The sequence below is a fragment of the Paroedura picta genome, chromosome 4 (genome assembly GCF_049243985.1).
Source record: "Paroedura picta isolate Pp20150507F chromosome 4, Ppicta_v3.0, whole genome shotgun sequence".
Classification (NCBI taxonomy): domain Eukaryota; kingdom Metazoa; phylum Chordata; class Lepidosauria; order Squamata; family Gekkonidae; genus Paroedura; species Paroedura picta.
In genome coordinates this window covers 89,980,686-89,993,660 of record NC_135372.1, presented here as the reverse complement: position 1 = coordinate 89,993,660, position 12,975 = coordinate 89,980,686, and the positions used below count along the sequence as shown (strand labels likewise).

Here is a 12,975-nt window from a genome sequence, read left to right as displayed (position 1 = left end):
AATACTAAAAAGGGGGATGTATGTGTTCTGTGCTTGATATTTTATATATGTATACATTAATCAGGATACAGAGGATGAGCTAACTGAATAGAAAAATATAAGGCTCAATATTTCTTCTTCTTCTTCTAGGTCTTTTAGAAGAGACGATCCCATATGAAGATGGGACTGCTGGTGTTCATGCGTAACCTGCTGCTAGCCCTCTGTCTCTTTCTGGTGTTGGGGTTTCTCTATTACTCAGCTTGGAAACTGCATCTTCTCCGGTGGGAGGATTCAAGTAAGTATAATTGCTGTGCAGGCCATCTGAGAGTTCTGGTTGTCATGTGACTAAGCAATTTCCATGGCTGCTTACAGCAAAACAGTTTGGAACAAACCCAGGTCATTGTTGGATCTTACTTTGTGCTGCAGAGATTACTATTGCCGCCTTCTTGGTAATCCCTGGCTTGATTATATAGGATATGAGCAGCATCCATTATGAAAGAATGTGAAGGATCCACAACTAACACCAGTTCTTAACAAAAAAGTAATAGCACCTTGACTAATACAAGTGTTTAATATGTGATGTGTTGGGATAAAGCAAGATCACCTTTGAATTGAATGTCAGAATGAGAATCTATTACTGAACGTTTTGTGTGATTTGACAGCAAAGTTACTGCAGCTTCCTCCCCTACAGTTTGGTGTAGTGGTTAGGAGTGCGGACTTCTAATCTGGCATGCCGGGTTCAATTCTGCGCTCCCCCACATGCAACCAGCTGGGTGACCTTGGGCTCGCCACAGCACTGATAAAACTGTTCTGACCGGGCAGTGTTATCAGGACTCTCTCAGCCTCACCTACCCCACAGGGTGTCTGTTGTGGGGAGAGGAATGGGAAGGCGACTGTAAGCTGCTTTGAGCCTCCTTCGGGTAGGGAAAAGCGGCATATAAGAACTTAACTCTTCTTCTTCTTCTTCTTCTTCTACATCACTTAAATATTTTTTCTTTGCTGGAGTAAACACACTATATCCCCTTTTTATCCCTCTCTTCCTTTCCCCGCTTTGCTAAAAGAATAATAAAATCAAACCTGCCTTCCGGGGTTTGATAGAGTATATTGCTGTTTCTTTATTTGTCTCAAATGGCATTTCTGATAGTTTAATCCTGCTTTTGTAAGTGATTTTATGTGAACTGCCCTGAGCCGTATGGGTGGTATCAAAATCTAATAAAGAAATAGAATTTTGAAATACTTGAAAAGCCACAAATGTGGCAGTGAGTTTAAACTACATGTCTAAACTGCTTAGTAGGGGGATGCTGTGGCTAGGCGCATGTAGCACTGGGCACAGACAACCTTCAGTAATGGCGGATTGTTTTACATTATATTATACTATACATTATATACAAGTTTGAAAACATCTCTGAGAATAGGGCACTGTGGATGGGTGGAGGTGGTCAGAGATATTGTTTTTAACATCACACTGGCTACATTTGTTGTGGAGCTAAAAACATAGTCCCAGAACTTCCAGGTCATGGGAATATTTGTTAGTGGGGTTATTACTTGGACACATTGTCAGTGCCTCGTCTTGTTTATGATAAGCTTGGAATGAATTATATATAACCAATACCTTATAATTAATAAATTAAACAAAAAATTCCCATTTCTCCTATAGAATCATAGAATCATAGAGTTGGAAGGGGCCATACAGGCCATCTAGTCCAACCCCCTGCTCAACGCAGGATTAGCCCTAAGCATCCAAGAAAAGTGTGTATCCAACCTTTGCTTGAAGACTGCCAGTGAGGGGGAGCTCACCACCTCCTTAGGCAGCCTATTCCACTGCTGAACTACTCTGACTGTGAAATTTTTTTCCTGATATCTAGCCTATATCATTGTACTTGAAGTTTAAACCCATTACTACGTGTCCTCTCCTCTGCAGCCAACAGAAACAGCATCCTGCCCTCCTCCAAGTGACAACCTTTCAAATACTTAAAGAGGGCTATCATGTCCCCTCTCAACCTCCTTTTCTCCAGGCTGAACATTCCTAAGTCCCTCAACCTATCTTCATAGGGCTTGGTCCCTTGGCCCCAGATCATCTTCGTCGCTCTCCTCTGTACCCTTTCAATTTTATCGACGTCCTTCTTGAAGTGAGGCCTCCAGAACTGCACACAGTACTCCAGGTGTGGTCTGACCAGTGCCGTATACAATGGGACTATGACATCTTGTGATTTTGATGTGATGCCTCTGTTGATACAGCCCAAAATGGCATTTGCCTTTTTTACCGCTGCATCACACTGCCTGCTCATGTTTAGTTTACAATCCACAAGTACCTCAAGGTCTCGTTCACACACAGTGCTACCTAGAAGCGTATCCCCAATCCAGTAGGCATGCTTTTCATTTTTCTGACCCAGATGCAGAACTTTACACTTATCTTTATTAAATTGCATCTTGTTCTCATTTGCCCATTTTTCCATTGTGTTCAGATCTCGTTGAACTCTGTCTCTATCTTCCGGAGTATTTGCCAGTCCTCCCAATTTGGTGTCATCTGCAAACTTGATGAGTAGTCCCTCCACCCCCTCATCTAGATCATTAATAAATATGTTAAAAAGTACCGGGCCGAGCACCGAGCCCTGAGGTACCCCGCTACTCACCTCTCTCCAGTCTGATGAAACACCATTGACAACAACTCTTTGAGTTTGATTCTCTAACCAATTCCCTATCCACCTAACTATCTGAAAATCCAGATTGCAGTCCTTCAACTTATCCATCAGAACATCATGGGGAACCTTGTCAAAAGCTTTACTAAAATCCAAGTAAATGACATCAACCGAATTTCCCCGATCCAGCAAACCTGTTACTTGGTCAAAAAAGGAAACTAGGTTGGTCTGGGCAGGACCTGTTGGAGACAAATCCATGCTGACTTCCTTGGATCACCAAATTGTCCTCCAGATGTTTGCAGATCGCTCCCTTTAATATCTGCTCCATTATCTTCCCCACAACAGAGGTCAGACTCACTGGTCTGTAGTTTCCCGGGTCATCCTTCCTCCCTTTTTTGAAGATCGGAATAACGTTTGCTCTCTTCCAGTCCTCCGGGACATCTCCAGTCCTTAAAGAGGTTCCGAAGATGATGGACAAGGGCTGTGCAAGTTCTCTGGAAAGTTCTTTGAGTACTCTCGGGTGCATTTCATCCGGACCAGGGGATTTGAACTCATCCAGTGCAGCTAAATGCCTCTCGACAACCTCTCTATCCATGTTAACCTGCCACCCAGACACTATCCTTTGGCTACGGCCATCTCTAGATGTGCCTAAACCCTTTGACCTGTGGGAAAAAACAGATGTAAAATAGGCACTAAGCCTTTCTGCTTTCTCTGCATCTTCCGTTAGAGTTTGTCCATCCGCACCCAACAGTGGGCCTATTGCCTCCTTTACTTTACGTTTGCTCCTCACATAACTGAAAAATCTTTTCTTGTTACAATGGGCTTCCCTGGCCAATCTTAGCTCACTGTCAGCTTTGGCCTTTCTGATGATTGATCTACAGTGCCTAGTAACCTGTAGGTACTCTTCTTTAGAGCTCTGTCCTTCCCTCCATTTCCTGAACATTTTCCTTTTCTTTCTTAGTTCCTCTTGAAGTTCTCTGTTCATCCAAATAGGCTTCTTAGAGCTCCTGCAGTGTTTTCGTCTTTCTGGGATAGTCATTGATTGAGCATGCAATAGCTCTTGTTTGAGTAGCGTCCACCCTTCACATGCTCCCTTCCCTTCCAGCATTCTCGTCCATGGTATGACACTCATCATGTCTCTGAGTTTATTAAAGTTTGCCCTACGAAAATCCAATATCCGCGTCTGGCTACAAGCTTCCTTGGCTCCCCATCTCAAAAGGAATTCTATGAGGACATGGTCACTTCCCCCTAGGGTCCCCACCTCCTTCACCTCATCCACCAACTCTTGCTTGTTGGTCAGTATTAAGTTATAGAGTTAGTGCTGGGCATTCTGAGAGCCCTCTGAGAAAAAGAGATCAGCAACCACCTCCACCATAACTAGTTGCTTCTATTAATTATTAGTCTGATTATACCGAATGACCATACTTTTTTTGTCTCTATGATTTTGTTCATATAACTTAGTCTTAACAACTGTAATAATAAACTTTGACTTTGATTTATTAATCTGACTTGGAGAGTAGAAGAGGAGTAAATTGGTACAAGGACACAAGAAATGGGGCTGGAAACAGATTATTGGATTAATTTTGTGAGAGGGACATGGAATTGTTTTGGGGGATGGAAATGAGATAGAGGAAGGTTATGGTATGTTGCAGTAGATTTGGGTAAATCTGAAGAGTTAAGTAGCGAGATTTTGGCAAAATTTACTGGAGGTATTAATGAACAAAGTAGATCCAACACAATCAAAGTACAAATTAATAACTTGGGTGATGACGAAGGAACTTGATAAGAAAAAGAAACTACGAACAGCCAGGAATGGTTGTGATGAGGTGGGTGAGGGCCCAATGGGTCAGGGATCCCAACAATCAGTGGATCTAGCAGATGTGGTGGGGGGAGATAGAACAAGAGAAGGGATAGAAGATATAATTTGTTGAACAGCCCCACCCTCGATTACTTCAAGGCTGGGTGCCTTATGTCTATGCTTGTCAACCTTCTAATCTATATCCCATCCCTTAGGTGCAAAGGGACTGAGGCTAAGGTGATTAACCTGACTCCAGCATTGATGTTGTAACACCAGGTTGATTAATAACAAATCCTCAACTCTTCAAGCATATTGTGGAGAGCATGGGGTAGACCAAGTGTGTGTGACCAAGACCTGGGTGAGGGGCAGTTAAACAGTCGCTTTGGAAGAACTAGACCCCATTCTGGTTCTTGGTCCTTCATCAGTCTTGAACCTCGGGGTGGGAGCATCAGTGGCAATACTGGTCCAAGAGGCTTATTCCTTCAGGGAACTCCCAGGCATTGTGGGCCTGGGGTGTTGTGGGTGTGGCCAACTGTTGTGGGTGTGGCCATCTGATTGATATACTGGCTGTCTAACACATCACCAGATGCCCTGTTGGGTCTGCTGGAGACAGCGGCTACCTGGGCACTGCAGTTCCCCAAATTGCTGATTTGGGGGAACTTCAGTATCCGTGCAGACTGCCTCACCCCCAGACCCATGGTGGCACTAGGGCTCTTACAAATTGTTACCTGCTCCGTGCATCAAGTGGGCCATGCCCTGGATTTGATCTTTGGCATGGGGATGGGAGTGGATATGAGGGCAGTTAATCCCATCCCATGTCTTGAAGGCCTGGCTCTGTGTACCACCTCTTTCTTGTTTAGGTGGGGGGCACATTTTAACCTGACTGCAGATACCAGTAAATCCAGGTTTCTTGAAAGCTCTGTGGGACCCAATGCCTCCTAGACCGTTTATGCATTGGAGGTTTCATGCCGGGCTGCAGGCTAGAGTTGTAGTCATGGCAGGTTGCCCCAGCTCTTCCTGCACCCATATGGGGGAATATTTGGCCTGGTGCACATCATCCACCCCCTATCTGTCCTCCTGATAGGGGGATGGGGCAGTGAAGTTCCCAGTGCATAAACGGTCCTAGTGACTCACTGGATGATCTAGTCAGTGACTGGCATAGCTGGCCATCATTGATTAAATTGCTCCCTGATGGGCTCTCTACCCCTACCTCAAATATGCCCCATGGTACATGCCGCAGGTAGGAAGAAGAGGGAGCTGAGATACCTAAAGCGAGTTTGGAGGAAAACATCTTATAGTATGCTTATGAGAGCCTATGAGATGGTGGTGAAACTGACAAAATATGAGTTTTATGCAACTTCCTTTGCATCTACAAGCTCATGCCCAGCTCAGTTATTTAGGGTAAATGGATCGCATAGTTCCCTAGAACAGTGATCGTCAACCACCAGGTCGTAGACTGGGACTGGGCCGTGGATCACTTGGTACTGGGCCGCTGCTGCTCCTCCTGCTCATTTCCCCGCCGCTTGTGAGCCGCTCTTGTCAGCAAGCAACTCTTCTCTGTAGAGAGGAGGCGGGCGTGGAAGTGGCTGGTGCTGCTGCCGGAGGGGCGGGGGCGAGCTGAGTGTGGCACTGCAGGCAGCCACTGCCCCCTTTCCTAAACAGGAGACACGCTTTGCTCCGGGGCTGTGTTCTTTGCCGCTTGCGAGCCGCTCTTGCTCCGGGGCTGCGTTCTTCGCGCCCATCACAGATCCTCAGCAGGGAAGCCTAGCCCCCTTCCCCTCTCGTGGAGAGCTGCTGGCTGCTCAGGGCGGATGGGGCCGGTAGTGCTAAGGCCTGCTGCTTACCATGAATCTGCCCTGTGCTGCCCAGCTGGGAGGAGTGGCCTTGGGGGCTTGATGCGATCGTCCTTAGCAGAGCTGTTCAGTTGGCAAATCTGACGAACACAGTCTTGGTTTATGTAATGGTTTTTAACTGATATTAACTGCTATTAATTGTTTTATGACTATTATATATGTTGTAAACTGCTTCAAGAGTATGCGGTATCTGATTGAAGTAAAATTTCCCAAATCAAAACTGCTGTGGAGTAGGGGGGGAAATAGGGAAGATCTATAGCCCAAATTCTACCTGGAAATAGACTTGAAGACGCATGTCAGTGCTGTTAAGTGGTCTTTTAGTCAGTGTCTCAAAAAGACTCAGGGTAGATCTATCTGATGAAGGGAGCTTTGAGTCTTGAAAGCTCATATCCTGAGAAACTTATTCTGGTCACTAGGATCCTACTGGGCTCAAATCTAGCTGTTACAGAAAAAGCTTGCAGCTTTCAAAAAAGCAAATTCCTTTGGGCGCCTGTATTGAAAGTTAATTATGATTACACACTTTCTGAAGTAAGATTTGGTGTATGGAGACCTGACAAGGAAGTGAATATATGTTTGGAATATACCATATTTCAGTTATTTGGGCTGAGCAAATAAAGATAAGAACTTGTGTCGTGATGGTTAAGAATACAGTTCCCAAACTTGTTACACTTTTCCAGAAATGAATAGTGTTAGGATGTTTAAAAATTGTCATAGCAAAACAAATTGACTGTTTTGATCTTTTTTCACTATCCCTTTCACTGGCATTCTTTGGAACAGTTTTTGTTCTAATTGGCTGGTTTTCATCTTTTCTTGTTTACAACATGTGATAGCATCTAGAAGTTTTCCCCAGTGTCTGTTCCTTATGGCAGTGGTTATTTACATTTACTCTAAATCAGTACCACTTGAAACTCATCGCTTTTTTGTTGTGTGATGATATTCTTTATCCCTGCTTCTTTTAAGATTTGTTGTAGCATCATTTTTTGTTGTAGCATCATATTTTGCTTGATTAAAGCAAGTACATTCGCAGTAGATTAATGTAGCTGTTGTGACTTCGCAAGAACTTCTCTGTGTAATCTGCCATGATCCCACTGTGGCTTAATCATACTATGAAAAACAGAAAATAAAAACAGTAACTTACAAAGTTTAGTTGCAAACATAATAACTTGACAGAAAAGAGTAAACTTTAAATAGTAAATTGATACACAGTAAGTAAAAATACTCCTAAAATTGAGCAACACAATAACATTTATTAAAATAAGACTATAGCCAACTTACAAATATAATCAATATTTTGAGAAGGTTAGCCATGTTGCCTCTAGTAGAACAGCTAGGTTCAAGTCCAATAGCACAATAGAGAACGACAAAAAAAAAATTGGGGTGTGACCAATCAAAGCTCCCTTTGGTAGCTGATGATGGAGCTTTGATTCTTGAAAGCTTATACTCCCAATATCCTGTTGGTCTCTGGTATTACTGGTTTTGAATCTAAATATGACAATGTAAGTTATTTTAGTAGGGCAACATAGGTTCCAAGTATTTTTACTTAAATGGATGTGGAACTTGGGGCCTTTTTATTAAAAAAAAATCTTGGTCAGGATGTCACTTGAAACCTCTTTATTGGATTGTTCCATCTTGAAAAAAATGGATTAGGCACCAAGATTCACCAATGATTATTAACATAGTGAGGTCTACTATTCCCTATATGTGTATTTTCTTAAATAGAGGTAGTTACATGAGGACAGTTTTGGCTGTTAAAGTGGGGTCTATCTAAGGAAAAGGACTAGCAGTCCTGAAGCTTGGTGTAATGGTTAAGAGCAGTGGATTCTCTAGTCCTCCACATGCAGCTAACTGGGTACCTTGTGCTTGTCATGGTCGTAATAAAGCTGTTCTCACCTAGCAGTAATATCAGGGCTCTCTTAGCCTCACCTATGTCACAGGGTGTTTGTTGTGGGGAGAGGAAAAGGAAGCTGCTTTGAGACTCCTGGTAGAGAAAAGCAGCATATAAAAGCCAACTTCTCCTCCTTGTGGTTACTGAAGCTAAGCAGTCAGATTTCAACCACCATCAGCTTCCTCTGGAAATGTATAGTTATGTTCTTACTCATTGATTCCTGATGTTGTCAGTGGCATTTCTTCAATAGCTGTACTGTAAAATAGAAGCAAGGAAGTACTGAATACTGTTCTTATTTTTTCTTAGTCTGATGTCTGTTTCCATGGGGACAGAAATTAGATTCCAGAGCAAATGGTTCAACTTGCTCAGCAGTTGGTGGTAACTTGTAGTTTTACTTCCATTTCCATGGTAGCAAGCAAACTGAAGTTTCTGAAAATGCATATATTATTGAAGATCCTAGGGTCCCTTTTGCTAGTACAAGGCACTTTTTCTACCAGTAAGGTTTTGGAGAATTGTTGTCATTCTTCATTTTCTTTAACTAGTCATTACACTTGCTGGTTTCCTAGCATTTGTACCTTGTTGAAATCTTTAGTGTGCACCAGGGTATACATATACCTCTTGTAGTGCAGTACTGGGTTCTCTGGGCATAAGTTTGTTTTTGGTAGAACCCAAAATTTGTGCAGTGAACTGTGAATACTGTGATATATCTTTGCAACTTGTTATGGTATGGCAAGCTGAAAGCACTCATGATTGTGGTCTGCTAAATGTTTGGCATAAACACACATACATATTACTTGTATTTTTCAGATCATAAAGGCTCAATAAAATCATTTCTACCTTTAAAAAGCCTTCCTGTACTGAACTTGTTAAAAATTGAGGAAAGGAACCTTCTGACCTCTCCAAACCATCTGTACTTCCTTAGTCCAGGAGCTTCTACAGGAGGAGTCTGTGATCAGGCAAAGACAATTCTTAGTGACATGTGTGATATGGTTGCCAGCTGATGGCTGCCAAACAGTAGGAGAGTGTATATGGGGGGGGGGGGGGAGCACCGTACCAGCAGCGCAGTGTCATTCCCTGTGAATACCCAAAGTGACATTACATCACTGAAATAATTGTGAGGCAACAGTCTAGGATTTGGGCCATTACAAACAAATTTCCCCCTACAGTTCCTCCGTGTGCTGGCAGGCGATGAAAACAAAGAGTAGGAGAACTGGTCTTCCTTTTGTGTGAGGATATATTTAGTAAAAGCTAAAATTAGTTGCAATATAATTTTATATTTGGGTATTTGGGCTTCCAAGAAGAGAATGAAAATGGACATAGTTTCTCTGAGACTTTTTTTGTTCTCGATGTGTATTTATTATATTGCCTTCATTATAGTTTTTAAAATGTTGAATAATAAGCTATGTGGAATATCTTCCTAGAAAGTCATGTTGTTGTTGTTAGGTGTGAAGTTGTGTCTGACCCATCGCGACTCCATGGTCAATGATCCTCCAGGCCTTCCTGTCTTCTACCATTCCCTGGAGTCCATTTAAGTTTGCACCAACTGCTTCAGTGACTCTATCCAGCCACCTCATTCTCTGTCATCCCCTTCTTCTTTTGCCCTCGATCATCCCAGCATTAGGCTCTTCTCCAGGGAGTCCTTCCTTCTCATGAGGTAGCCAAAGTATTTGAGTTTCATCTTCAGGATCTGGCCTTCTAAGGAGCAGTCAGGGCTGATCTCTTCTAGGACTGACCGGTTTGTTCGCCTTGCAGTCCAAGGGACTCGCAAGAGTCTTCTCCAGCACCAGAGTTCAAAAGCCTCAGTTCTTTGATGCTTGGCCTTCCTTATGGTCCAACTTTTGCAGCCATACATTGCAACTGCACTTTTGTTGGCAGGGTGATGTCTCTGCTTTTTAGGATGCTGTCTAGATTTGCCATAGCTTTCCTCCCCAGGAGCAAGCGTCTTTTAATTTCTTTGCTGCAGTCCCCATCTGCAGTGATCTTGGAGCCCAGGAAAATAAAATCTGTCACTATCTCCATTTCTTCCCTATCTATTTGCCAGGAATTGAGAGGGCCAGATGCCATGATTTTTGTTTTCTTGATGTTGAGTTTCAAGCCAACTTTTGCACTCTCCTCCTTAACCCGCATCAACAGGCTCTTTAGTTCCTCTTCACTTTTTGCCATTAGAGTGGTATCATCTGCATGTCTGAGGTTGTTGATATTTCTCCCTGCAATCTTGATCCCAATTTGTGACTCCTCTAATCCCGCCTTTTTTATTATGTGCTCTGCATACAAGTTAAATAGGCAAGGCAACAGTATACAGCCTTGCCGAACTCCTTTCTCAATTTTGAACCAATCAGTGATTCCATGTTCAGTTCTCACTGTTGCTTCTTGACCTGCGTATAAGTTTCTCAAGAGACAAATAAGATGCTCTGGTATTCCCATCTCTTTAAGAACTTGCCACAATTTGTTGTGCTCCACACAATCAAAGGCTTTAGCATAGTCAATGAAGCAGAAGTAGATGTTCTTCTGGAACTCCCTAGCTTTCTCCATGATCCAGCGTATGTTGGCAATTTGATCTCTAGTTCCTCTGCCTCTTCGAAATCCTGCCTGTACTTCTGGAAGTTCTTGGTCCACATATTGCTGAAGCCTAGCTTGTAAGATTTTGAGCATTTCTTTCCTAGCATGAGAAATGAGTGCAATGGTGCGGTAGTTTGAACATTCTTTGGTATTGGAATGTAAACTGACCTTTTCCAATCCTGTGGCCATTGTTGAGTTTTCCAAATTTGCCGGCATATTGAGTGTAGCACTTTTACTGCATCGTCTTTTAAGATTTTGAATAGTTCAGCTGGAATGCTGTCACCACCACTAGCTTTATTGTTGCTCAGGCTTCCTAAGGCCCATTTTACTTCACATTCCAGGATGTCTGGCTCCAGGTTAGTAACTACCCCATTGTGGTTATTAGGGATGTTAAGCTCGTTCTTGTATAGTTCTTCTGTATAATTTTGCCACCTTTTTAAAATCTCTTCTGCTTCTGTGAGGTTCCTACCATTTTGGTCCCTTATCATACCCATCTTTGCATGAAACATTCTCTTTATATCTCAAATTTTCTTGAAAAGATCTCTGTTCCTCCCCATTCTATTGTTTTCTTCTATTTGTTTGCACTGTTCATTTAAGAAGGCATTCTTATCTCTTCTAGCTTTTCTCTGGAATTCTGCATTCAACTGGGTGTATCTTTCTCCCTTGCCTTTCACTTCCTTTTTCTCCTTAGCTATTTGTAAAGCTTCTTCAGACAGATATTTTGCTTTCTTGCATTTCTTTTTCTTTGGCATGATTATAGTTGCTACCTTTTGTACAATGTTGCGAACCTCCGTCCATAGTTCTTCAGGCACTCTGTCTATCAGATCTAATTCTTTAAATCTACCTGAGGGACCGCCTCCCCGCCTATGCCCCCAAAAGAGCTCTATGCTCTACTGCTTCCAATCAGCTAAGTATCCCTGGCCCTAAAGACGTCCGTCTGGTCTCGACCAGGGCCAGAGCATTCTCTGTTCTGGCCCCTACCTGGTGGAACGAGCTCCCAGAGGAGATCAGGGCCCTGACGGAGCTTAAACAGTTCCGCAGGGCCTGCAAAAAGGAGCTCCTCCACCAGGCATTTGGCCGAGACCAGACGTAATCTACAGCGACCAAGGGCCCCTGCTCCCCCCCACCCCCCCTCAGAATTCAATCAATAAGCCACCCCCCTCAGAATCCCATCAACAAGCCCTGGACCTGTTTGTATTACGATTGTTTACTGTTATACTGTGTTGTGTTTGGTTGCAATTGTCAGTTATCGATGTACATGTTCTACAGACTGTTTTATGTATGGTTCTCTGTTATAATGTAAACCACCCTGAGCCTCCGGGGAGGGCGGTATAGAAGTATGATAGATAAATAAATAAATAAATAAATAAATAAATACATAAATAATAAATTTGTCACCTCTACTGTATACTACTGTATTCGTCGGGGATATGATTTAGTTCATACCTGAGTGGCCTAGTGCTTTTCCCTACTTTCTTCAATTTAAGCCTAAATTTTGCAACAAGAAGCTGATGATCTGAACCACAATCAGCTCCTGGTCTTGTTTTTACTGACTGTATAGAACTTCTCCATCTTTGGCTGCAGAGCACATAGTCAAGCTGATTTCTGTGTTGACTGTCTGGTGATGTCCATGTGTAGAGTCGTCTCTTGGGTTGTTGGAAAAGAGTGTTTACTATGACCATTGTATTCTCTTGACAAAATTCTACCAGCCTGTGCCCTGCTTCATTTTGTACTCCAAGGCCAAACTTGCCTGTTATCCCAGTTATCTTTTGGGTTCCTACTTTAGCATTCCAATCCCCCATGATGATAAGCACATCATTTTTTGGCGTTGCTTCTGGAAGGTGTTGTAGGGCTTCATAGAACTGGTCAACTTCATCCTCTTCAGCAGCAGTGGTTGGGGCATAGAGCTGGATTACTGTGATGTTGAATGGTTTGCCTTGGATTCAAACTGAGATCATTCTGTCATTTTGGGGATTGTATCCCAAGACTGCTTTTCCTACTCTCTTATTGATTATGAAGGCTACTCCATTTCTTCTGCGAGATTCTTGTCCACAGTAGTATACCTGATGGTCATCTGAATTAAATTCACCCATTCCTGTCCATTTTAGTTCACTGATTCCTAAAATGTCAATGTTCAGTCTTGTCATCTCTTGTTTAACCACATCCAGCTTGCCTTGATTCATGGATCTGACGTTCCAGGTTTCTATGGAATAAAAATCTTTACAGCATCGGACTGTCTTTTCGCCACCAGTTACTTCCACA

General features: G+C 42.9%; 1 protein-coding gene across 12 annotated transcripts in view; it reads left to right on the top strand.

The window, feature by feature from the left end:
- The window catches only part of ST3GAL3 (ST3 beta-galactoside alpha-2,3-sialyltransferase 3), a 256,620-nt gene that overhangs the window by 13,339 nt on the left and 230,306 nt on the right, over nucleotides 1–12,975 (top strand). For 11 of the 12 annotated variants that reach the window (XM_077334059.1, XM_077334052.1, XM_077334054.1 and 8 more), the window contains exon 2: nucleotides 130–274. In XM_077334059.1, the coding sequence (XP_077190174.1) occupies nucleotides 154–274 (121 nt within the window). In that variant the 5' untranslated portion in view covers nucleotides 130–153. Of the gene's footprint in view, nucleotides 1–129; nucleotides 275–12,975 lie in introns of those variants that run through there. The other variant, XM_077334065.1, reaches the window with a different exon arrangement.